This window comes from Megascapheus bottae, chromosome 7, assembly GCF_031878675.1.
Source record: "Megascapheus bottae isolate mThoBot1 chromosome 7, mThoBot2.hap1, whole genome shotgun sequence".
Classification (NCBI taxonomy): domain Eukaryota; kingdom Metazoa; phylum Chordata; class Mammalia; order Rodentia; family Geomyidae; genus Megascapheus; species Megascapheus bottae.
The window spans coordinates 46,427,268-46,454,642 of record NC_143515.1 but is presented as its reverse complement, the minus strand read 5'-3'; the positions used below and the strand labels follow the sequence as shown (position 1 = coordinate 46,454,642).

Below are 27,375 nucleotides of genomic sequence, written 5' to 3'. Positions count from 1 at the left end.
CTCACCTCAACTTATTAACACCCAGCTCTTCCCCGTGGAGCTTTCTAAGCGGAGGCATCCTGTTCTATACTCTGGATATCACCTAGGATGGGGAGTCAGTGCGCAGGCTCCAGACTTACTTCATGAACCTTGGCTAATCAGCTATATGGTTCTTTGTCCTTTATTATGCTTACCTACTATTCTATTGATTGTCTCCTTCCCTTTTACCAAATATTCTTGTCCTTATTTCTTCTTCTTCATCATCTTATTTCTTCTTCATCTTCATCTGTCACATCTTGGATGATTTCAATGCCATATGAAATGCAATTTAACCTCCTGACCTCATAATTTACTTCTCCTTAACCTCCAGCAAACTTCACCCAACTCCTTCCCTCATGGCCAAATCTTGGGCAACATACACTCAACCTGAACTGTCACTGTTCTTTTCTAAATTCAGTATTCAAAAGGCTCACTCACATATACTCATCATCTTATTTGGAACACAACGTTCTGGTAGTCATTTAATTCTGCTGTTTGGGGTTCTCAAATCTAATTTAGAACTGAAGTCCACTGAAGGCATCCTCCTCCAAGCAATCCCTCAACTTAAGATGCTCAGCTCTCTTCACTTACTGTCCTCCACTAACCCTTCACTTCTATAATCCCAGCTACACAAGCAACAGTTTGGAAGTATCTCAGTTTGAGTCAAGCTAGGGCAAAAAGTTGGGAAGATCCCATATTTTGTTTTCTCCCTTGGCTTTACAAAATTTCATGCCTGCGAGATAGGAGCCAGTGCTTGAGGCACACTTCCATCCCTGTTTCTCTGACCATTGTTTGAGATAGGACCTTGCTTTCTGCCAAGGCTGCTGGCCTAGACTGAGCTTCTATTTACACTTTCCACAACAGCTGTGATGACAGGTACAAGTGTTGCCTGGGCCTTCCTTGAACTGTGATCTTACTGATCCCTGCATTCTGAGTAACTAGGATTATATACAAGAGCTACTGATGCCCAATAAATAGGACTACAGGAGTGAATGAACTGTGAGTTTTAAACTTGCTGTAGTGCTGTCTATCTGGTACTCCAGCGACACAGGAGCTGTATGGCATACTTAAAGTCATTTGGTGTTCTTGGTGACAGCTCAGTAGTAAGGGCCTTGCTAACGCATGTGCAAAGTCAAAGCACCTTCTTGTGCAAAATTTTCCTTGGTGGTACTAGAGTTTAAACTTGGGAGGTTACACTTACTAAGCAGATACTGTATCACTTGAGCCCTGACTCCCTAGGCCTATAATTTCCTTTTGGTTATTATTATTCTGTATTTAGTGGTACTGGGGTTTGAACTCAGGACCTTAGCTTGTTAGGCAGGCTCTGAGCTGAGCCACATCTCTAGCCCTTTTTTTGCACTGATTATTTTTGAGATCTCACTTCTTACCTGGACCATAAATCTGCCTAGCTTCTTGAACACATCACCACGTCCAACTTCTCCCATTGGGGTGAAATCTTGCAGAGTTTCTGCAAGATTAGCCTCCCACACAGCTAGGACGACAGGCAGGTGTCATCTATCTGATGACAGAGGGTCTCGTGATCTGGGTTAGCTCAAACTGTGATCCTTTTGATATCCACTACCCAAGCAACTAAAATTACAAGCAGAGCCACTAACATATAGCACTTTACTTAATTTCAGGGATAGCCTCATATTTTTGTACAAGATGGCCTATGGCCTCCTGCACAGCTGGGACCACACGCATTCACCACCACACCTAGCTTACTGATATAGGATCTCAACAACTTTTTGCCTGGACTTAACCTTGAACCATCATCCTCCCAATTGTCTCCTTCTGAGTAACTGGGATCAGTTACTCAGTAACTTCTTCCGTAAGTCTAATAACTTCCCTTAAACTCTGGAGCCCACCCAATCCTTTAGAACACATATCAGATCCCAACTCCATCAGCTCCCATAGTCAGAACTGTCAAAAAAACAAACAAAAAAAAAAGACTTCTCCACCCCATACTTTATATTTTACTCCTACGTTCTTTGGTGGTGGTGGTGTTGTTAGTTATGGGGCTTGAACTCTGGGCCTGCATGCTGTCCCTGAGCTCTTCAGCTCAAGGATACCACCCTACCCCTTGAGCCACAGCACTACTTCCCATTTTCTAAAGATTAACTGGAGATAAGAATGGGCTGGCTTTGAACTGTGATCCTCAGATCTCAAGCCTCCTGAATAGCTAGGATTAAGGTGTGAGCCACTGTGCCTGGCTAGCTTTATATCTTTTTCTTTTGTTGTTCCCTAGCTGGTATCTGTAATTTTTATTTCGCCAAGCTGATGGCAAATTTACACATAGAACTCAAGTCTTTCTCAAGAGTATTATATGCATAATACCCATAATTTCTTAGACATCTTTATTGGTACCTCAAAAATAACATTTAATCTGAATTTATCTTCTCTTTGTAAACCCACTTCATATTCTTATGTTCCCTATCTCAGTTTATCATATGGCTAAATCCACACGTGTACATGCTGGGAGCTCACAATTCCTGGAGTCATCTTTGCCTTTTCTGCTTATCTTTCATGTTTTTATTCAAAGAGGCAATCTCGATTCGCAATTCACTCCCAGAAACTCTTCTGCTTTGTAACACAGTTTCTAAATGATCTGGCGGTAACTACTACTACTCATTTCCACACCTAAGTATATTTAATAAATACAATTGCTAATTGTAGCAATTAAATATAATTGCTACCCGTTTTATTAGAAAACATAGCTAAATTGGAAAACTAAATGTTAAAATGTGTGCAAATCATTTATGCAAATAGGATAAGCAGAAAATATAGAGCTAAAACAGAATCAAAACTTTTCAGAATAATAGCATGTATTCCGTAGGCCTAACCTTTATATGTCACTGGGAAAATAATGTACTACATTGTAATAGTAAAAACATGCTACAGAAATGTCCATCCTTTACAAATTAAATATAAAATTATTTCTACGATAATAAATAAGCACATTATTTTGTTTCTAAAGCTGTTGTTCTTCAAGTTATTTGGGGAAACACTGAGGGGAGGGGGAAACGATTAAAAAAATTTCTGGTTCCATGATTCAATATATAACTGGAAAAGTTAAAGAGCAAGGGTAAGTGGTGAGTTCAAGGAGGAGGGAAAAAAATAACAGATAATAAAAAAGAATTCTAACTAGTGTGGCATATTAGACACTATGGAGTGCAAGAGGACAGAGTATAGTGGGTGTTCCATGATAAGTCAAAAAATGGCATGAAAGCACGAAACGGCATGGGTTGGATTGATTACCTGAAGTTTTACTCAGTTCTGATGAAAATACAGAAGGTGGTGATCTGTTCTCCTTTTCTGTGTCAGGAAGTTTTTTCTCAGCTTCTTCTGTGTGCTCTTTGGGTTTAACTGTATTGCCTATCTCTGTCTGAGATGCCAAAGCAGAACCATCTGGAGGCAGCAGGGGTTCTTTTGATTCATCAGACCTATCTTTGGAGAATTCATCTGAGACACGGACTTTATCTTCATCTTTTGGGTGTACATTCTTGAAAGAAAGGTCATGGGGCAATTCTGCGCAGGGCACTGAGCCAGCTCCGTCCTGGACACTGGCAATTTCACTTTGGGGGGATACGTCTAGGTCAGTGTATTCCCTGACTACTTTAGGAGAGGAATCAGCTTTGGAAGTAACAAATGGAGGGAATTCATCTATAATTTCAATTGGAGAAGAATCTGAAAATGTCTCACTTTCTCTTAATTTTTCTGCCTGAGAAGTAAGTAAATCATTTGAATAAGCTGCAGTGTTGAGCTCTTCCATCTGTAAAGGAATTTTCTCTTTGTTTAATGTGGAAACTTCACCAGGAGACACGGCATCTTTTGTGGTATGGATATTTAGCTGAAAAGACTCCAGATATGGCTTTCCCCCCTCGGAGGGTGAAACACTGAAGTGTTCCTTTTTCGCACTTTCTATTACTGATTCAGATGAAGCTTCAGGGAAGTTTTCTTTCATGAGCATCACTGCTTCCTCGACTTTTTGAGGAACTTCGGGAATTGAATCATCGCTAAATAAGTCAACTGGTTCAGAGTCAGGTGAGGAATCCTCCATGAGCTCAGAATGCTCAGGCACTGGCTTCTCAATGTTTGCCATTTCTGAGTAAGCAGAGAAAACTGGACTTGGTTCTGTGGAGAGCTTTGTTTCTTTAATTAAATCACATGCAATGGATATATAAGGAGCCTCTGTCTCCTGAAAAGCAGCACTAACTTCAGGCTTTTTAATTTCTTCCTTTATTCCATGTATGGCTTCTTCATATGGTGGCGGATTTTCAGGCTCAAGCTTTGTACTGTCATAATCAAGTGACACCGGGGCACCTGATGGAGATGAACTGGACTGCACCACAGAGGCACCGGCAGCAGGAAGTAGAGAATTCAGTGGAGCTTCCATCACAATGTCAGGCAAAACAGGTGAAGGAGTTGCTTCCGATTCTTCAAATGATGGGCAGAGCTGTGCTGCAGGGTAGAGCGACTCCTGACCTGTTTCTGATGTTTGCACCAAGTCCATTTTTGTTTCATACACCATCTTTGTACCTGTGGCTTCGTTTAGTTCACTTTCACATGCTTCCTGTACTAAATCTGGGGTTAGACCTTCAGGCATGTTTGCCACTACTGCCTGGGTCACCTTTGACAAATTATCTGTTGTAACATAATCTATCTTGTGGTCCTGCGTGGCTACGAGAAAAGGGTTTGATGTTCTAATGTTAGCTGTCTTTTCTGGTACAGTGAGAGCCTTCTTTTCTTCTATTTTTTTCTCATCAGTCTTATTTTCTGAAGCATGATCTTCTAGCAGAGGGGAAATGTTTGCTGCAATGGTCTCAGGAGTGGGGTTAAAGGGAGCACATGAGATATATCCAGTGGAGCCACCTTCAGGTGTACTTGGAAAAGAAGCATCATCGTTACTGCTTTCACTATCTTTTTCAGGACTTGCTTCCTCCAGGCTATCTGTCAAACCTTTCCCATCCTCACTACTTTCCAATTTGCTTTCTACATTAACTCTAGCAGTTGAAACATCACTATCTCCCTTAAAAGTATCTCTCACTTCCCAAACTTGCTCAAATGGCTTGAAGTCTGCATATTCCTCTCTGATGAGTGATTCTCCGGCAACTTCAATGTCATTAAAACTGTCCTTTGATTTTTCTGGAGATATAACTTTGTCTTCTTTAACCAATTTAGGAAGAGTTCCAGGTGATTCTTGTGGCTCATGAAGGATAGTGCTACTAACCAAATCTTCTTCATCTTTTTTCTTGACAATTATTTCTTCCCTAGGGTGTTCTACTAGTACAGCAGACTCTGCTTTTGGAGTACCATTGAATGGTGACCCCATTTCTGAGTATTCTAACTCTGAAAAGTGAGCTGAATCTCTACCTACAAATGGGTTTTTTGCCTTATCTGAGAACTCTTTAGAAGCTTCATTTAAAGTTTCTTGAAGTGTTCTTTCTGTGGGTGAGACTGCTGGTAAATTACCAAGGTATTCACGTTCTTTAAAAGAATCAGCTGAGAAAGGAGATAGAGAAGGAAGAGAAGCAGCAGTTTCGAGCAGGACAGATGGGAAATCCTCTTGACCAGCCGAAACAGTGTTACCTGGCTGCTCCTTCAAGTCCATCATTTTTTCTGTGGCCATGGACAGAAAGGAAAGTTAGAGAATGCCAGTGTTCTCAGAGTTAATGCAAGTTTTATGAGACTCATAAAAAAGTGTTAGTAAAGGTTTACTGTTAACTAAAATGAAGTGTTAATAGCATTTACTTAGTAAGTATTGGTAGGCTTGGATCTTACTGAAAATAAGAAACTATCATCTAAAAACACGTGCGTAACTACTTTCAGTGTAGAAACTATCGTTAATAATGTATCATGTATTTCAATATCGCCAAAAAAAGATTTAAAAAAATTTTTTTTGCCAGTCCTGGGCTTTGAACTCAGGGTCTGAGCTCTGTCCTTGGGCTTTCTCAAGGCCAGAGCTCTATCACTTGAGCCACAGCACCACTTTTGGCTTTTTCTGTGTATGTGGTACCAAGGAATCAAATCCTGGTCTTCATGCATGCTAAGCAAGCATTCTACCACTAGGCCAAACTCCCAGCCCAATATGAGCTACTTTTAAACAGTTTTTGACAAGCGTATTTGAGAAGAGAATTGACAATATAGAAAAATGATCATATTCATTTACATTAAAGAAAAAAACCTTTGGTATAAGAAGGTAAACTAAGAAAGCAAATTGTCAATGTATAAAAAGATTGTCAATGTGTAAATGTAGATCAAGAGCCCAAGATATCTTACATAGTTCAATTATTAGTCAAGGTCTGCTCATTTCTCATATTAATGTAAATTTCAACTTTTCCAGTAGAAAAATAATCTAGGAATTATACTAATTTCCAGTATATCCAAACTACTCTGAATAGAGTTAACACAACTAGAGTAAAAAGTTAGAATACACAGAAGATAAAGGCTGGCAGAGAGAACTTGCCTGCAGAGGAGTGTATCACAGGCTCAGATGCAGCAGGAAGAGCAAAAAGGGTCTCATCTGAAAAACAAATAGAATACAAACTCAGCAGAAATAAAGACAGGCTGGTGGAGGACTAAAGGTAAGAAGAGCATGCAAAGGTATAGCAAGGGTCTAACCAAAAACTTGTATCTACAGAGAAAAAGCCAAAAGAGAAAGACAGAAATAGCAGTGCCATTGAATTCAAGCAACCATCATCTATATTAAAGTTAACTAAATGCTAGTCATAAGACCTATCATTTTTCAAGAGACAATCTAACATGTTCATATAGTTAAACCTCATGAACCAATGCAACTTTAGGACTGCATTCTCCACATACTACATCCAAGGCTTTTAACTCACATATTGATGTGAAGATAAATTGTTTTGTCCTAGTGAAGCCAAGATTTAGATGAATGAGTAAAACTAGTAACTTCCTTTGTTTAATTCTTCACTAGGCATATAAATTTGAAGTGCAATTTCAGAATTATCCATTTTCTTTCTTTCTAGGTTGCCTGTCTTGAAAGAAAAATATTAAGTCGTCACACTTATGCTGATGTATCTTTAAATAATATAGATACTTCTCATCTGTCTTGTTTAAAAATGTACATTGGTTAAGGACTACTTGTTACTCTAAGTGCTTTAGGAAGACAGTTTTTTTTTTTTACAAAATATCAATTCACTTTACAAAATAACAAACCACTAATGCTGAGACCAATTTCCTTGGAAAGTGAAGTACAAAATTATATTACTTTGATGATCAGATGAAAAGGTAAACTGTATTTAAAATTAAACCAAAATTTTCAAGTATTTCTTAATACGTAACTTTATTTCTGTGCAGTACTAAAGTCTCTCCTATAGAAAAACATGTTCCTAATATGATGCCAAGTTTTGAAATTAGTATTTTAAATATTCATTAAATTTCCACTAGAAAACAAAATCTTCATTGTTTAAAATAGGATTTGACCCAGAATTAGTCACAAAATAAGTATTTAATTTCTAAAAATTCTTTTTAAAACAAATCCAGAAAAGGTCCTTACTGTTTGGGAATTCAAGAACAGCTGCCAGCAATCACAGGTTCAAATTCCTTTGTCCTATACTTAGGGTTTACACAACCCTACGTAAATGATTACTTAGACCGTTAGGGCTCATTTCATTTGTAAAATAAGTATATACTACCTATCTCAAAATGTAGGGGCTGAAAAAAAAGAACAACAAAACAACAAAAAAGTGCTCTGAGAATTAGGGGACCAGGTTTCAAGCCAATATAACTCTCCAAGACCTTGTGCTTGACCTCTGCATTTGTACAAACATAAATACAAACTTATCAGCTCCCTCAAATTCACCCTCCAGAAACAAGATAAACTACATCAGTGAATGCTTTCTAATTATCCAAAAGAAACTAGTTACTAGTTTCTATTAAAGCAATGTCATAACATAAACATCCATGGGTACCAGAGTGGGGACCTGACACCAGAGGCCACATCTACTTGTATTTCAGCTGTCTTTCAAGTTTCCAAACCACCTGATAGATACTATTAGTATCCCCAGTTCACACACAAGGAAACAGGCATGGTGTAAGAAAGCTAAGTAACTTCTCCAGTCCCCAAACCAAAAATAACGGATCTAAGATCTGAACTCAGAGTTTATAAATCCATGTCCTTTCCTTTTTAATGTTATTATAAAGGTGATACACAGAGAGGTTACAGCCGCTAGTCAGGTGGAGAGTACATTTATTTCTATTTTAGTCAATGTTACCCCTTCCCTGGCTCTGGCAGTTTCTCCTTTTTGTCTCTACCCACAAGCTGTATAGTTTATTTACAAAATGTTGTCTAATGCGTACCACTGCTGCATTTGTTCATCCTTTGCATGTCCTTTTCTTTTTTTTTCCCCTAGTCCTGGGGCTTGAACTCAGAGCCTGGACACTGTCGCTGGTTTTCTCAAGGCTAGCACTCTACCACTTGAGCCACACCACTTCTGGCCTTTTCTGTATATGTGCTACTGAGAAATCAAATCCAGGGCTCCCTGCATGCTAGGCAAGTGCTCTATCACTCGGCCCCGCTCCAGGTCCTGCATGTCCTTTTCTTTGACCACTATAAAATACATTTCCTGAACTTTAGAAGTTTAAATGGCTACTGAATAAAGTTAAAGATGGTTTAAAGAGAGACAGAGACAGAGAGAAGGGAGAGAGAGAAGAAAAAAGAAAAGAGAACAGAGAGTGGTAAGGAGAGGGGAACAGTGAGAAAAGGTGGGGGGGATTGATTGTTTGAGCCCGGTAGGGGTGAAAGACTGTGATTTAGTGAGGGCTGGGCTGCCTACGCTTAAAAGTTCTCAAGAATGTATCTCAACCAATGGCTGGGCAGTGGCTCACAACTGTCACCCCAAGCTAAGGAAGAAGCACAATGTCTGGGCACAGTGGCATGGACATCTGTCAAAAGGAAGCAGAATATGAGGATCACAGTCGTCATCCCAGACATAAAGCAAGGAAATTACCACTGTAAAAACAGAATGGCAGCCAGGCACAGTGGCTCACGCTTGTAATCCTAGCTACTCAGGAGGCTGAGATCTGAGTTCAAAGCCAGCCCCGGGACTAAAGAATGTGAGATTTTTTTTCTTGGGGGGGGGGGCGGGTGGCAGTCCTGGGCTTGAGCTCAGGACCTGAGCACTGTCCTTGGACTTTCTCAATGCTAACGCTCTACCACTTGAGCCACAACACCACTTCTGACATTTTTCTCTGTATGTTGGACCAAGGAATCAAACCCGAGCCTTCATGCATGCTAATAAGCAAGCACTCTACCACTAGGCCAAACTCCCAGCCCAAAAATATGAGATTCTTATCTCCAATTAACCTCTAGAAAATGGGAAGTGGGGCTATGGCTCAAGGGATAGGGCTTGAGCTGAAGAGCTCAGGGACAGCACCCAGGCCCTAACTTCAAGCCCCATGACGAGAGAGAGAGAGAGAGAGAGAGAGAGAGAGAGAGAGAGAGAGAGAGAGGGAGAGGGAGAGGGAGAGGGAGAGGGAGAGGGAGAGGGAGAGGGAGAGGGAGAGGGAGAGGGAGAGGGAGAGGGAGAGGGAGAGGGAGAGGGAGAGGGAGAGGGAGGGAGGGAGGGAGGGAGGGAGGGAGAGGGAGAGAGGGAGAGAGAGAGAGAGAGAGAGAGAGACAGAGAGAGAGAGAGACAGAGAGAGAGAGAGACGAGAGAGAGAGAGAGAGAGACAGAGAGAGAGAGAGGGAGAGGGAGAAAGAACGAGGGGGGGGGAAGGGGGAGGGAGAGAGAGGGACAGAGAGAGAGAGAAAGACAGAGAGGGGGGGAGAGGGAGACAGGCAGACAGACTAGCAGAGCAGTTCAAGTGATACAGTACCTGCTTAGTAAGTGCAAGGTACTCAAGTCCCAATAATAATATTATACATTTTATTTTTTTTAAAAAGAACTGAAGACTATGCTGTAAAGCAGAAGATAATCTAAGCCAAATTTCAGCATATTATGGCTACTGGACCAAAGTTCTATTTATTTAAACTCAGCAATTCCCACTCATACATGTATGTCTTCAGCTACTTTGGCACAATAAGGATAGAGATTAGTTAACCTAGAGACTGACTGTATGGATCACAAGCCTAAAATATTTTCTGTAAAAAATATTTAAGAAAAAATTCCTTTCAACCTACTCGAACCTTATGATCAAAACTTGAAAACAATCACAATTTGCCAGCAAACTGTGTTGTAAGACAAAATAAGCATTATTATATTCATTACACACAGACCAAAATAAAAAATGACTAGACATGTAAAGAAGCATAAAAATATGACTACAAACAGGGGAACTATTCAGTCATAGTTGGATAACTCAATAAATGTTGGGACACACATTAAGCAAATTAAGTCATTAAAATATTATTAAGTATACAGAGAAAAAAAAGATGAGTGATAACCTTGGTAGAAAAATACAGCCTACAAAGAAAAGGAACCTAGAAAAACACTACATGCAAAAATACATAGAAAAATTTACTGATAAATTTAAGGATCAACAGAAATTACTCAAAGTGAAACACAGCATGAAGGAAAAAATGAACACAGACCAAATGACTTCAAAGACAAGCAACTAAAATAACTGCACTAAAAGAAAACAAATGACTACAGAAAAAAGCTGAAAATAAAATACTCAAATTTCAACAAAAGTTGGATTTAGATCCAAAAACTCAGTGAACATGAGGCAGAATAAACTAAATAACTTAAAAATCAGAGGAAAAAGAAAAACATTAAGAACGACATAATCACTGCAACAATGACAAAGTCTAAAGGTAATTAAAGATTTCGTTTTTTTTTTTAAAGTCGGGTGCAACAGCTCCTGCCTGTAATCCTAGTTACTCAGGAGGTTGAGATCTGAGGATCAAACCCTGGGCACTAAGTCCCTGAGATTCTTATCTCCAGTTAACCACCAGAAAACCAGAAGTGGCTGTGGTTCAAGGGTTAGGTCGGTAGCCTTGAGCTGAAGGGCTCAGGGAAAATGCCCAGGCTCAGAGTTCAAGTCCCACTACAGACAAAAATAAGGGGGGGGGGGCAAGAGTTTGGCCTAGTGGTAGAGTGCTTGCCTGGCATGCACGAGACGGCCTGGGTTGGATTCCTTGGTACCACATACATAGAAAAAGCTGGAAGTGGTGCTGAGGCTCCAGTAGTAGAGCACTAGCCTTGAGAAAGCCCAAGGACAGCGCTCAGGCCCTGCGCTAAAGCCCAGAACTGAACAACAACAACAAAAAGATTTTAAAAAAATCAACAATCTAGAATATATTCAGTAGACAGTCATTATTCACTGATTTCTTCTTTGCAAAGTCACCTACTCATTAAATTTCTAACTCCAAAATCAATGCATCTACGTTGCCTGGAAATCAGTATGTATACTATTTTCTGGAACATGCCCACAGGCAGAACAGGCAAATGTTTGAGTATACAACTTGCTGAGGCAGGACAAAGCAACCACCTATGCCTTCTTCTGTTCTCATGCTATAGATAAATGTCCCTTTCTCTATTTCTTGCCATGTTTCACTTTCATGGGCTTGAGCTCTTCAGCTCAAGGCTACCACCCTACCCCTGGAGCCACAGCCCCACATCCCATTTTCTAGTGATTAATTATAGATGAAGAATCTCATGTTCTTTAGTGCCTGAGTTGGCTTTGAACCAGATCCTCAAATTTCAGTAGATAAAATTACAAGCATGAGCCACTATGCCCAGCCTGCCATGTTTCACTTTTTGTTAGTGATGACTGTTTAAAATAGCTTCTGACAATACTGTTAACCAGCTACCTAATGTTCTTAACTTGAACAAAACCTGTGAATCTTACAGAGAAAGCAGTATAGCCTCTTTCTGGTGTGAATTTTAGTGCTCCACTGTGAGTTCAATGGTAATAGATCAACAATACAGATTAAATAAATCATCATTAAGTAGAAACACACATAAAATAAATTATTTTGTCAGCCTTGGGGTTTGAACTCTTGGCCTGGATGCTGTACATGAGCTCTTCAACTCAAGGCTAGCACTCTACCAATTGAGTCAAGCACCACTTCCAGTTTCCTAGTGGTTAATTGGAGATAAGACTCTCACAAACTTCGGTTGCGGGCTTGCTTTGAATTGTAATCTGTGATCTCAGCCTCCTCTGTAGCTAGGATTACAGGCATGAGCCATCAGGCCTGGCTTAAACCAAATTTTGTGATAACTGGTTAATGAAAATACAAGCAAAGGGGACTGGGAGTTTGGCCTAGTGGTAGGGTGCGTGTCTAGCATGCACAAAGACCTGGGTTCGATTCCTCAGAAAAAAGCCCAAAGTGATGCTGTGGCTCAAGTGGTAGAGATCTAGCCTTGAGAAAGCTCAAGGGCAGCACTCAGACCCTGAGTTCAAGCCAGGACTGGCGAAATAAATGAATAAATAAATGAACAAATGACTAAATAAATAAATGTGGGATGGGAATGTGACTTAGTGGTAGAGTGCTTGCCTAACATGCATGAACAGAAAAAGCCAGAAGTGGAGCTGTAGCTCAAGTGGTATAGCACTAGCCTTGAGCACAGAGAGGTTCAGGGACAGACAGAAAGAAGGAAGGAAAGAAAGAGAGAGAGAGAGAGAGAGAGAGAGAGAGAGAGAGAGAGAGAGAGAGAGAGAGAGAGAGAGAGAAAGAAAGACACACTGCCTAATACCAGCAACTTCCTTGTCCAAGTACTCAATAATCAAGTGCTGGTGGCTCATGCCTGTAATCCTAGCTACTCAGGAAGCTGAGGTCTGAGGACTGCAATTCAAAGCCAGCTGGAGCAGGAAAGTCCATTAGATTCTTATCTCCAATAGACTACCAAAGAGCCAGAAATGGAGCCATAGATCAAAGTGGTAGTGCTAGAGCATTAATCTTCAGCACAAAAGCTCAAGGACATAACTAGGCACCTGTGTTTTATGCATGTACGTAGAGGAGGCTGAGATCTGATGATCACGGTTTAAATCCAGCTCAGGACTCCTCTCCAATTAATCACCAGGAAACCGGATTGGCGCTATGGCTCAAGAGGTAAGTTAGCCTTGAGCTGCGCCCAGGTTGAGAGTTCAAGCCCAGCAATTGACCAAAAAAAAAAAAAAGTTGGTTCCTTAAAAGGATCCATAGAAATGAAGTAGTACTATCACAGTTGTAAATATTTACTTACGATAATATTGTGCAATAAATTACAGTTTAGATTCCTTAATTCCACTATTCCACAATTCCTTAATGTCCACTTACCAAGTCCAAAACACTCATCCAAAATTAAATAGGCAAGTTCTCTGAAAGATATCAATTACCAAAACTGACACAAAGGGAAATGGAAATCTAAAACAATCCTGCCCCTTAAAGTATGCCTGTAATATAAACTTCATAAAGAAAACTCTAAGTACAGGTGACTTCATTCTCTCAAATGTAAGAGGTGAAACCATAAAACATCTAGGAGAACAAGGCATTTTTACAGTCTTAAGCAAAGATGTCTTAACATGCAATACCAAAACCATAAAAGACTTCGTGAAAATTAAAGCTTAAACTCAACAAGAGATTATCAATAAAACTTATTCATCAAAAAAACTATCCATAAAACAGGACTTCATTCATATGCTCACACACACATACATATACATCTACATGCACATGCTGATATGTATGTATGAGACAATTACTGACACCTGCAGTATCACTGATAAATCTCAAGTGTCATATTTGAATGCAAGCAACCAGACATACACAGAAAGACTATTACTATGACTCCATTCACATGATGCTTAAAAAAAAAAAAATCTGGGCATGATGACCCACACTTGTAAATCGTAGCTACAAGAGGATGACTGACCTCTGTGGATCATGAAGTCCTTGCAACTCTCATCTCCAGTTAACCACCAGAAAACCAGAAGAGGCCCTGGCTCTGGCCAGTAGAGCACTGGCTTTGAGCAAAGGAGCTCAGTGACAGTGCCCAGGCCTTGAGTTTGAGTTCAAAGGGTACTTTAAAATTTGCAAAGTATGTAACAAAATATTTATCAAGTTTTGCAATTTGCAGGATCAGCTAAAGGTTGATTGATGATGGTTAGAACTATAATGACCAAAAAAAAAAAAAAAAAACCACAGTTTTACCATTTTATTTTTAAAAATAAACATGGCCAGCCAGGTGGCTCATGCCTGTAATCCTAGCTATGTAGGAGGCTGAGATCTAAGGATTGTGGCTTGAAGCCAATCGGGGTAGGATAGTCCATGAGACTCCAATGAATCACAGAAAAAGCCAGCAGTGGCACTGTGACTCAAGTGGCAGAGTGCTAGCTAACACTGAGCAAAAAGGAGCTCAAGGACAGAGCCTAGGACCTGAGTTTGAGCCCCAGAAGCAGCCCCCAACTCCCCCGCCCCCCGCAAAACAGTAAAATATAAATGGTCATCTTTTTGGCTAAAATGTTGGCATTTTCCTTTCTTCTGTTCCCGGGCTTGAACTCAGGGTCTGGGTACTGTCCCTGAGCCCCTTGGTGCTCAAGGGTAGCTCTCTACTACGGGAGCCACAGCAACACTTTTGGCTTTTTCTGACTAGTTTACTGGAAATAGTCTCACAGACTTTCCTGCCCAGACTAGCTTCAACCATGAGCCTCAGACCTCAGTCTCCTGCGTAGATAGGACTGCAGGTGTGCCAGCTTGGATGACTTTTGTAAATGAGGCAACTGGTGAGTAGGGGTAGTTTTAGGATGGGGTCTGGTCAGGTCACTAGAAAAAAACAATACATGACTGGAGGATTGGAACTGGCAGTCCCACCCTCCCCGACCCAAGAAGCATCAGAGGGGAAGGAGTGGAAGGCCATGTAAAGTTCTATGACACAGTCAAGCATGCCAGCACAATGACCCCATTCTCCATAAGGATTGTTCCAAAAACCTCGACACATGAACATGTCTGATCAAGTTCCTAGAGTGCAATGCTATCTTGTCTCTTCCCAGTAAGCTTTGGCCTATTAATCTTTCATCTGTTTATCTGTACTTTGTATAATGCCCTTTAGAATAAATGGGCACACATAAATATTCCCCCGAGTTTTATGAGTCACTATAGCAAAATTAACCAAACAAAAGGAAGGGGTCATGGAAACATCAACTTACAGCCCAGCCAGTAAAAATTCCAGAGGAACAGACTTGGGACTAGCTTCTGAGCCAAGGGTCAGTCTAATTAATGAGCTTGATGCTTGACCTACAGGATCTGCCACTCTCTCCAGCTTCAGAATGGAACCAAAGGAACAGAACACATTCTGTGTTCTTTTGTTGATGCTTTACATAATCCCCAAAACAGATTTAAGAGAATGTGAATGAACAAACTAAAGGTATACTATGTTGAAGCCCCTCCAATTTTACCCTTCTTTTAACAAATCATTAAAATACACACTTTCTTCCATCAATGCTAAACTTAACTACAGCCCCTGAAACATATTTTATTAACAGAAGTTTCAGTGAAGACTGGTGTGTTGGCAGGTACTTATTCAAAAGCGATGCCTTAACAGCTATCTTCATAGCAGATTGGTGGGTGCTATTGGCCTATAAAATATAGCACAATGGAACACTTACCTTTTAATACTAATTTTCATATTCCCCTTATGCAAAGTGAAAACATTTCTAAAAAAGTTTTGATCAACTTGCTCTGTCTAAAAGCCAAAGTATCAGAATTTAGAAATGGTGTTGGTAAGCTCATACTTGAAAGATAGAAAGGAAAGCAGATGATAGGTTTAATAACAGAATGAAAAGAATTAATGCTCTAATTTTCTGAGCTCAAAAGCACTGATGGATTAAAAAAATTAACACTTTAGGTCAGTTCCATGTAGGGCCATCAGAGCACTAAGATAACTGAATTTAATAATATTTCAAACCATAACATAGGAAAAACACTGCCAGCACACAAGGAATCCCAGGTCCTCCTTTCACAAAAGTAGATATGTAAATGTATTATTGTTCTTACATTACAACTACTAGACATCTCTGGCTTTAAAAGCAGAAAATCCTTTATAACACAGGGCTTCTCTGTCTTTCCCTTAATATGATATTTGTCTCTCACAACCTCTACTCATCCTTTCTTCTCCCCATAATCTACCCTACATTGAGTTTTAAAAATTAATATCATACAAGGATCACAACCGCTACTTTATAAACTTTTTTTTTTTTTTTTTGCCAGTCCTGGGCTTGTACTCAGGGCCTCAGCAATGTCCTTGGGCTTTCTCAAGGCTAGAACTCTACCACTTGAGCCACAGCACCACTTCCAGCTTTTTCTATGAATGGGGTACCAGGGAATCGAACCTGGGTCTTCATGCATGCTAGGCAAGCACTGTACCACTAGGCCAAACTCCTGCCCCTGTTTGGACAAATTTTATAAACTTCCTGTATCTGTTTGCAATTCCTGAATGAGAACAACCATTATAGAAATAATGATCGGTGAAACCTAATGGGCCTCATAAATAAATGACACAGAGATGGCTTTGACAAAAAAGGAGAGAGAAAATAAGAGAAAAAAATATCCAGTTTTTTGCAGCTACAACTCCTACCATGGGAATAAAGAAAATGTTTTCCTCTTTCTCAATACAACTTTTTTAAATCTTTATCTTTCTTTTCTAGGCTATCTATAACCAATGAGTGAGTCAAAACAACTGTAAAATGCAGTATTTCAAGTATTTTAGAACTCAGTAGGTTACAGTACTTAGTATTTATTTTTTTAACCCTGTATTTCCCTAAATTTGAGTGTTTTTTTTTGTTGTTGTTGTTTTGGGGTTTCTTTTTGGCCAGTCCTAGGGCTTGAACTCAGGGCCTGACTACTGTCCTTGGGCTTTCCTCTAGGCTAGCACTTTACCACTTGAGCCACAGCACCACTTCTGGTTTTTCTATGTATGTGGTACTGAGTAATTGAACCCGGGTCTTCATGTATGCTAGGCAAGCACTACCACTAGGCCAAATCCCTGGCCCCATAAAAGTGAGTTTAAATTTTTATATATTAAAGCAGGGTACCAGTGGCTCATGCTGTAATCTTAGCTATGCAGGAGACTCAGATCTGAGGATCATAATTCAAAGTCAACCTAGGCAAGAAAGGTTGTGAGACTCCTTATCTTCAATAATCTACCAGGAAAAAAAAGAAAAAAAGCCAGGAATGGAACTGTGGCTTAAGTAGTCTGATCTAGTGGTGGAGTGCTTGCCTGGCATGCACAAAGACCAGGATTCCATTCCTTGGTACCACAACATAGAAAAAAAAAAGCCAGAAGTAGTGTTGTGGCTCAAGTGGTAAAGCTCTAGCCTTGAGAAGCCCAAGGGCAGTGCTCAGGCCAAGTTCAAGCCCCAGGACTGGCAAAAAAAAAAAAAAAAAAAAGCTCAGGGACAGTACCCAGTCCCTATGTTCAAGCCTCAGCATTGACACACAAAAAAATTTATTTATTAAGCCTGGCTCCAGTGGCTCATGAAAGGACCTGAGCCTCTTATCTCCAATTAACCTCTAGAAAACAAGAAGTGGGGCTTGGCTCAAGGGTAGGTGGTAGCCTTGAGCTGAAGAGATCAGGGACAGCACCCAGACCAAGTTCAAGCTCCATGATCCACCAAAAAAAAAAAAAAAAAAGAATGTATATATTAATAGAAACTGTATTTTTGGAAAAAATATGTAATACCAATAATAAAAATAGATCAACTGCCCACTATATTTAGTACAACAAGATAGGAGCCAAGATAACTAATTGAATGACTTGTATTCCAAGTCATTAAGGAAATTGTAAATCTGACTAAATAAAAAAGCTTATCGGCTGGGAGTGTGGCCTAGTGGTAGCGTGCTTGCCTACCATGCACAAAGCCCTGGTTTCAAGTCCCTGGAACCAGAATGCACAGAGAAAGCCAAAAGTGGTGCTGTGACTCAAGAGGCAGCGCACTACCCTTGAGCAAAAAGTGTCCAAAGACAGTGCCCAGGCCCTGAGTTCAAGTCCCAGGACTGGCAAAAAAACAAAAACAAAACCTTATGCACAGAAAAATTCACAATATAGTCAAAATACAAATAACAAAATACATGTCAAAAAAGCTTATAGTAGCTCAAGTGATCCTACATCTGTAGAAAATTCTCAAAGTTATTAGAAAAAAAAATGTACTTGCAAGTAAGCATATCAAAAGAATATACAAATGAAAATTTAAAAAAACCTGCCTGACTACCAGTTTACCAATACCCTGTGTGACGTTAGTAAAGACATAAGGAAAAAAGTAGCTGTAACATAACATTCTTAGGAATATAGGTTGCCACAACTCTGTAGGACAATTTGGCATAATCTAACACTTGTAATGTGAATACCCTTTGAACTAGTAATTCTATTTGAAAAACACAACAGCAAGCAGCATGTAGTCCCAAAGAAATACATATAGGGGTTTTCACAAAAAAAAAAAAAAATTATATGTAACAGAAAAAAGCTAAAAATCAATGAAACTAACAAACAAGACAGAGCACAATGAATACAATACAGTAATTCCCCCTTAATTCATGATATACATATATATATTTCAAGACCCTGTGGATGCCAAAGACTGAGATAACAATGAACTCTATATATGTATTTTATTTTGCCCTATACATAAATATTTATGATAAACTTTCACCACTCACTCAAGGGAAGCACTTTACTTTTGCCAGCCTCTCTACTGTTGCATTTGGGGGCTATTATTTAATAAAATAAGAGTTACATGAACACAAGCACTGTGAAACCATTAGTTTCTCTGATAACCAGGGCAATCAGTGTCTAACAAACAAGTAGCCTATAGCACATGGATACAATGTAGAAACTGATGATTCACAGTAACCTTAGAATTACAAAAAATATATACTAGGAACAGCAATGCTATGGTTGGGGTGTGTCTGCAAGGAATTATGTGTTGACATCCTGGTTCCTCTGTACAGATGCTAAGAAACAGTGGGGCCTTTATGAATGGTGTGAGGCCTCTCAAATTCTTTTCTTTCCTTTGTATTTACATCCACAGCCTCCAAGTCCTACTAATTCTTAAGCCCTCTTTTCATAGGCCCTCTTAGTAACCTAACTAAAAAATTAAGAAATTCACAACCAATGAAAGAAAATTCCTGTTTTACATTCCTCTTATCTACTCCCATCTTCACCAAACGACCTAGCAATGAGCTAGTTCAGACTGATCTCTAATGACTACTGCAAATGTTGTTTGTTGTTGTTTTGCCAGTCCCAGGGCTTGACTCAGGGCCTGAGTACTGTCCTTAGGCTTTCTCAACTCTAAATCTCTAACATTTGGGCCACAACACTACTTTCAGCTTTTTCTATGCATGTGGTACCAAGTAATCTAACCCAGTTCTAACCCCAGTCTTCCTGTATGCTAGGCAAGCACTATGCCACTACGTCAAACTCCCAGCCCCTACAAAAGCTTTTAAAGCAGCTCAGCTGGTTTTCCTTCCAACCTATTCTGAATTTTTGCCAGTTATTAACACTGTTCTCATGATGTCATGCCTCAGTTTAATAATCTTCATGACTCTTTAATCTGTAAAGCAGTAATACAGATGAGGAGTTAAAAACAAATAATACTTTAAAATAACCATAATGAAACAAAATACTCTTGGTTTCATGACATAAGGTAAGGAAAACTTTGAATGGGGAATAAAGCTGAATCATAAAACTAAAACTTCTTAATTTGGTATAAAATAATCTTCAGGATTCAGACCTACCACATATTTTCAATCTTTAGTTCAGAACATGTCCAGATATCAACTCCCAATCATCTTTACTGATAAAGCTTACACTCCTCAAACTGATTTCTATCTACTTTCCCTTGCATATCCTCCAAGACTAAGCTAACCAACCAGCTTTTCAACTGAAAGCCACACTTCTGAGAAAAACAGTCATGTTAGATGTGGTAGTCTCAGCTTCTATCACTAAGCTTGTTAATGGACAATGTTCTAGGCACAATATCCAACCATGAAGTTTTACTAACTTACTGAAGGAAATCAGAGTTAACTAAACCCTAATGTATGTAGCAATGTTAAATACTGACGTGTTAGGACCCTATAAACCATACTCCAGGTAGGTTATTAGTCTGTTTCTAACCATGGTCCTTCCTCACACTGCTCACTTGCTTTTGTCTTTATTCCTTTCAGTCAGTTCCTCTGAATCTCCAAAACTGTATTTTCACTCCAAAACATAATTATTTTATAAAGTGTACTGAAATAACTAATTTTTTTTGTCAGTCATGAGGCTTGAACTCTGGGCCTGGGTGCTGTCCCCGAGGTCTTCAGCTCAAGGCTACCGCCCTACCTCTCAAGCCACTACCCATTTTCTAGTGGTTGACTGGAGATAAGAATCCCATGGCCTTGTGTGCCTGGGATGGCTCTGAACCATGATTCTTAGATCTCAGCCTCCTCAGTAGCTAGGATTACAGGCATGAGCCGCAGTGCCGCTTGAAATAAGTAATTTTTAAGCCAAACATTTTACCATAGCCCATGGGAAGCCCCAAATGATCTTTTCCTATGATCCAACACACACACACTCACACACACACAGGTTTTCTTGATAGACTTACTAAACACATGACAAGTTCATTCTACCTCAAGTCTTCTGCACTGTGAGTTACTTGAATATTTCTGATCTCTGTAGCTAAAACTTCAAATTGTCTGAAAGACCTTTCTTAGCATCACCTAAACTAAAAAGGGACCCACATATCTCAATATTACCATATCCTCCTACAGTGTATTTTTCCTTGAAACACCCTTATCCAAGTCCTTTAGTTATGTGCTTTTTGTGTGTAGTTCCCCTTCCATAGAGAATACATCTGACTGGCCTTTTGTCATCCTGTCTACCCTACTAGCATCTGTACCTTAGTAAGATAATAGGATCGATCAATCGAAGAGCAAATTCTTCAGTTCATTAAGAAATGTAGATGTACCAAAATGGTACATCCATAATTACAATCACTATTTCTGCACTTAGTAAAGGAACTGAAACTTATGAGCATAATCAATATACAATTATACAGAATTCCTGAGGAGTATCTTCTGTCTTCTAAACTTACTGTAACAGTCAAGACTTAAAGGAAATGCTGTTATCTCCTGAATTCCCAACATTCAAAAAACAGAATTGTTACCATGTTAGATGCCATGTCAGGATGCTTTTGTCAATCATGACACTTTCAGTTTAAAAGGTTCTTTATATTTTCGACCTTAAATTTCCCCCAATTCTGTCCTTTTTATACAAAAATAAGGAAGAGTAAAGAGGGCTATCTTCTAAGATAAATGGTGTAAATTAGTATTTTGAGTAGTGCCTTGGGGCTATGTAGATCATAAAGCATTATCCAATTTGTTTATTTTCCCTATTGTGGAAGAATGAATTAAAGAAAAAGCTGGTATTACTTCACTGATATTCATTTTCTAGAAAATAAACCGTCTCCAAATTCCTACAAGGTTATGAAAAATTACCGGCAGGTAGTTAACACTCACTAATTCTTGACCTTTACATATAAAGAAAGGTCTTGCAGTTCCTGAGACATTAGGTTCCAAAAGCAATATAATACTTAGCAATAAACATGTACGATGCATTCTCAAACTCTTACCCAACTGATTTTTTTCCCTTAAAAAGTAACCGCCCAAGGTAAACAGGACAATAAAACCGTGTTCGTAAAAATATAAATGTAATAATAACATGAAATCAAGTATTAATGTGAATGCCAAGCCTTGAAAACTATCTTGATAATCAGACATACTCTTGTCAAACCTATACTTGCAAAAAAAAAAAAAAAAAAAGAAATAGCATTTCTAACCAAAGGATGAAAAAAAAAAAAACGGTCTTATTACATTTCATTAAGTCTCTGGGTAAACCTGCCACAAGTTCAATTAGTCAAGTCCTGGTAAAGAATCCTCAAGCTCTTCCTCCTTTAAGAATGTCTACCATTTTTGGCCATTTCATTAAGACTCAGGTACGATGGATGAAAAGGCTGAGCGGCCTGCACTCACAGCTGGCAGTTCCGCTCACCCTGCAGGTGAGATCCTGGCACCAGCACTGCGCCCTCTCGGAACACAAAGCCCATATCCTCTTTCCCTGGCTTGGTCTAGCAGGCTGGGGAGATGCCACTTTGCACAGCCGAGGGGAGCTGGGCGGTGGCGGGGCTCGCTCCCCCTGCTCCACGAAACGCCACTGGAGGCGCTCGGCCCGCACTGCAGCTGGGTCAGTGTGGACCTTTCCACTCGGCCAAGCTTCGCACCCGCTCCAAGAAGCGGGGAGGGGAGAAGTGCTCGGAGGGCCGGCCGCCCACGGACCCCCGGCGAGGGGCACCCTTTCCTCTCGACTTGAGCCAGTCTCCAAAGCCCCGCATGGCCTGGAGCTGGGGGGGCCAGGGCCTTCCCACCCTCACCCCCAGCCGAGCCAGCCCGGGGAATCCAGACCCCGAGTTCCCGGACGCACACCCGCTCCCGCTGGGGGCTGGAGCCAAACTTCCGGGACGCGGGGGCCCGGGGGCCACCGGGAAGATCACGAGCGCGGGCTGGGGCTGCACGTGTTCCCCGAAACCCAGACAATGAAGAACGAGCCCGTTCTTCCGAAAGCGCCCCACCCTTCTCCACCAGTGCGGGGAGAAGGGGGCGCCAACGCCCCGACGTCTGCAGACAAAGCCCCCTCGGGGTGGAGAGGAGGCCCAGCCCCAGGCGGGGGGGGGGGAGGGGGAAGGGGTGTGCACACAAAAGAGGGCGGGGCGCGGGCAGGGGCGCGGCACTCACCCACGGAGCCCTTGCGCTTGGGCGCGGCCGGGGTGGAGGGCGGCGCGGGGGGCGCGGCGGGCGCTGGGGCGGGCGGGGTCCACGCGGGCTCGGCCTGGGGGCTCACGCCGGCCGGGGGCGGCGGGGGAGGCCGCGCCGGAGGCTCGTCGTTGTCGTCGTCCTCGGGGAGCCTGGAGGGCGGAACTGCGGCGGCAGCGGACGGAAAGGATGGCGCGGGCCCCGACGGCGGCGCGGGGCTCCGATCCCACGACGGCGGGCGCTCGGGGGCGGCGGGGGGCGCGGCTGGCAGGGGCCCGCGGGGCGCCGGGGGCACGCAATCATTCCCGAAGTCCAGCAGGGGTGCGGCGGCGGGTGCGGCGGGAGCGGAGGGCACCGGGGCCGCGGAGAGCCCGGCGGCGGGCTTCCTCTCCAGCACCTCTAGCTCCTCCAGGTCCTCGTCCTCGTCCTCCTCGTCCTCCTCCTCGTCCTCCTCTTCCTCGTCCTCGGGCTCCTTGGTGAACTGGTACTTGAACGCGGGCTGCGGCCGGGGCGGGCTGTCCGCCGAGGACGAGGAGACCAGAGGCGACTGGTCCAGGTCTTCCATGGCTGGCGGGCCGGAGAGGATGCTGCAGCTGCTGCCGCCGCGGGGCTGCTTCTCCTCGGAGCTGCGGGCGGTTGTGGGGGGTTGGGAAGGACGGAGGAGCCGGGCCGACCAAGAAAGGGACCTGCAGTGGCGACGGCTCCCGGAACAATGAGGCTGCTCCTCCTGCCTCCGCGCCCGTGATGCGCCACCCGCCCCGTCCCCAGTTGCCGCCGCCGCCGCCGCCGCCCAGACGAGCGTAGAAGACAGGCCAGCAGACTCCCCGCCCAGTTTGGCGTGACTCACCCTCCCTTGGCAGAGAAAGAAGGGATTGGCGCGGGAGGGAAAGAGCCAATTGGCTGCTGGATGGGGAAGATGAACAGCTAGCCTATCCAGTGAAAAGGGAAGGCGATGGACATGGGTGGGGATTTTCGTACTTCTCTCTAACTAGTTGATGAGGCCAGGTGGGCGGGCCATGGGGCTGAGGCGCTCCACCCTCCCGACTTGAGTACATTGGGATGGGATGGGGTCTTGGCCTTGGCAGCGGCTGGACGCCCATCCGTAACGAGAGAACTGAAAAAGAGGGCGGGCTCCCGGCTGGAGGGTTTGGGTGAGCAAGTCACCGGAAGGGCGTTATCCTGCGGACCTGGGGGTGGAAACTTTCCTCCCCGGAAAGGGAAAAAACCAGTGTGGAAGTATAAACTGGACTGTAAAGTGGGTTCTAAGGCACTTTTCTTTTTTTCTTTGAACTAGGTAGTTCAAAGTTAAAATTCCCAAACCACATTCAAAATAAAGAAACTTGTTTTTAATACAATTTTAGGCTCACTCCCAGTTTAAACTGCAGATGCTGAATGAAATAGGAGCGAAACAACAAAACAGCCAGGCTAGATGATCTGGGAATCCAGGGCCAATCATTGGGATCGGCTCTTCCAAAGAGCCTACTGCAGTACTCAAACATGATCACACACACACACTAGGCAGAAGAGAGAGTATGGTGGAAATAGAAAGACCTGGAAGGCAAAACTGGTTCACATTTCATTTCAAACACCTTAAGCTCATGAGTCAACATTTCAGATGATTCAGGCTTTCTGGGAGTCAGGAAGCCCCAGTACTTGCTCACTGGTTTGCTAGGCAAGAAGAAGCGTTTTGTAGAACTGGAGAGTTTAAAGAAAATTGTTGCAGAGCATATAAGAATTATCAACCAGAGGTTTAGAGAACCCTTTTATCCTTTATGATACACTTTTCAAAAAGGGCATTGGCTGCTTACCTACTATAAAGGCCTGGAGAAAAGAGGATGACCTGCATTCAGATTGCTCATTTTACACCTGCGCCCTACATTCGTGATGGAATGTCTGTGGCCAAAATTCTTGAACTGAGATGTGCTCTAAGTGTAAAATGCACCTTAGAGTTCCAGAATTCGTAACAAATATGTAAAAGCCTTAATCTTTATATTGGCTATATGTTGAAGAGGGTATTACTTTGGATGCATTGGAATAAATGTGGTTAATTGAGCTAACTTGGGTCTTTCTTTTTAAGCGGCTTAGAAAAATGTAAATGCACACATGGTTCACATTATATTTCTGTTGGACAATAATGAATAAGAAACTATGATTGCCACAGGGAATCGTTGGGTTATTTAAGCAAATTCTAAGTTTCAGCTAATTAATGTTACCCTACGCTTAATTTAAAAAGAAGGGTTGGGGGAGGGATGACTAGGTAGAGCTCAGTTTTTAGACAGAGAAACTATCCTGTATTATATTTTAATGGTAGATGTATAACAAACATTTGTCAGAGCCTGTACAACTATCCAACAGAAAGAGTGAACCCTAATGTAAACTAAGGGGGCTTTAGTTAATAACTATCTGTAGCACTTGTCTAGCAAGATACTGGATTTAATCCTGAGCATTGCAAAAATTATTGTTATCATTACTGTTATTATTATCATCGTCGTAATTAATACTGCCTTCCCAGTTGCAACAGCTGGACCACATCATTGCAAGTATTAGTGGACGGGAAACGTTGGAATTTGGGGTGGAAGTGTATAGGAACTTCACCTTTTCTGTAAACCTAAAACTTAAGAAAGTTGCTGTTCACAGTGTTGTTTGCATCTAGTTACAACTATGCATATCAAGCTAAGCAATAGGGTTTCTTAACTTTTTTTTTTAAAGAAAGTAAAAATAAAACCAGGATTCCTGGTAATGTTGGTTTATCAAGTTAATCAGCAATCTATCCAAGAGCTAACATATGAATTCCACAGCAAAGAAATAGCTTTCTACCAAAGGGCTGTGAGTTGTTTTGAGTTTGTTTGTTTGAACTTTTGGGAGGAATTGAGAAGGTATAGAATATACAGCAGAGGTTAATAGCAAAATTAATTTTAAAAAAATTTCAACAGTAATAACTAAAGTACTATTTGATGTCTTTGTCAAATATTTGTCACAAAAAAAAAGTGGGATTGGGAGCTTAGCCTAGTTGGTAGAGTGCTCCCCTAACATGCACGAAGCCCTAGGTTCAATTCCTTGGTACTACATACTCAGAAAAAAACGAAGTAGTGCTGTGGCTCAAGTGGCAGAGCACTATCCTTGAGTAAAAAGTGTCCAAGGACAGTGCCCAGGCCCTGAATTCAAGCCCCAGGACTGTTAAGAAAAAAAGTGTTTGGCTTTAACTAATTGGATACATGTACAAAAATTGTACTGACAAAGGCTGGGAATGTAGCTTAATAATGAGTGCTTGCCGAGCATGCAAGAAACCATGGGGTCTATTCCTTAGTACCACATAAATAGAAAAGGCCAGAAGTAGAATTGTGGCTCAAGCGGTAGAGTACTTGCCTTGAGCAAAAGAAGCTCATGGACAGTGCCCAGGTCCTGAGGTCAAGCCCTAGGACTGGCAAAAAAAAAAAAAAAATACTGACAAAAATGTATACTATGAACTTTTTCTATTAAGTGAGCAGTGCAGGCTCACTTATGCTACAATTGTAAAATTCCCTAATAGAAAATTTCACTGGATTTCCATCTATTATATATTACTTATATGATGTTTCGTTTTTTTTCTTTTCTTTTTCTTTTTTTGCCAGTCCTAGGGCTTGAACTCAAGGTTTTAGCACTGTCATTGGTCACTTTTTGCTCAAGTCTAGCACTCTGCCACTTGAGCCACAGCACCACTTCTGGCTTTTTTTTAATCTGAGTATGTGGTACTGAGGAATCGAACCCAGGGCTTTGTGCATGCTAGGCAAGCATTCTACCACTAGGCTGCGCTCTGGGCCCCTATACTCTTATTTCTGAACATGCTACTACTAAAATAGTCTCAAAGGAATATCTTTATAAATGTTTCATAGATGGTTAAAAGAAAGTGATAGATTCACAGCTTTGATCGTGAATAGCAGTAAGTATAGAATCAATAATATAAACATTCTTCTGTGGTAAACAAAAAGAATAACATTATATTAGTCTTGGAGACTTTTTGAAAATTAAGTATGTGGTGTCTGAATAAGAGGAAGGGGTTTACCTAGTATCCATAGAATGAGCAACAAAATATCAAGAGAGGGGAATGCTGCTGCTGTTACTATACTGGAATTAAAAATAGAACCAGACACACTGTAACTAAATGTAAATTCACTCTTGGACATCTTTTTTTTTTTTTTTGAGGGGGTGGTGGTGCAGGGACTGAAACCTCAAGGTCTGGGTGCTGTTCTTGACCTTTTTTGCTCAAGGCTAGCACTCTGCCTTCTGATCCATACTTCTACTTCTGCCTTTTTGATGGTTTTGAAGGACTGACTTCAAAGTATGATCCTCAGATCTCAGCCTGAGAAACAAGGATTGCAGGCATAAGCCCCTGGTCACTAGCTCTAACAAAATTTTGGTGGTTATTTGGAATGGTTATAAGAGGAGCACAAATTCTAGATTTTAATAATTGCATGAAAATAACTATTCAATGAATTCTTCTTGACAATATCTTACCAAAGAGAAGATTAAACTTTCCAAATTGCAACAGTTGGTAATTATAGAAGAAACATAGATTTCCAGAGTCACAAGAAACAGTGGGATGTGAGCTTGACCAGTCTTCTTCTCATCACCAAAATTCTCTAACA

At 41.4% G+C, this 27,375-nt stretch overlaps 1 protein-coding gene across 4 annotated transcripts in view; it reads right to left on the bottom strand.

Annotated features, from left to right (window-relative positions):
* Nucleotides 1-23,536, bottom strand: part of Rtn4 (reticulon 4) — a 54,788-nt gene extending 31,252 nt beyond the window's left edge. For 2 of the 4 annotated variants that reach the window (XM_090336912.1, XM_090336911.1), the window contains exons 1-3: nucleotides 22,733-23,536; nucleotides 6,485-6,541; nucleotides 3,277-5,637 (exon numbers count right to left, since the gene is read on the bottom strand). In XM_090336912.1, coding sequence (XP_090193038.1) covers nucleotides 3,277-5,637; nucleotides 6,485-6,541; nucleotides 22,733-23,315 — 3,001 coding nt within the window. In that variant the 5' untranslated portion in view covers nucleotides 23,316-23,536. The remainder of the gene's footprint in view (nucleotides 1-3,276; nucleotides 5,638-6,484; nucleotides 6,542-22,732) is intronic. The other 2 variants (XM_090336913.1, XM_090336914.1) reach the window with 2 other exon arrangements.
* Nucleotides 23,537-27,375: the final 3,839 nt, after the last annotated feature.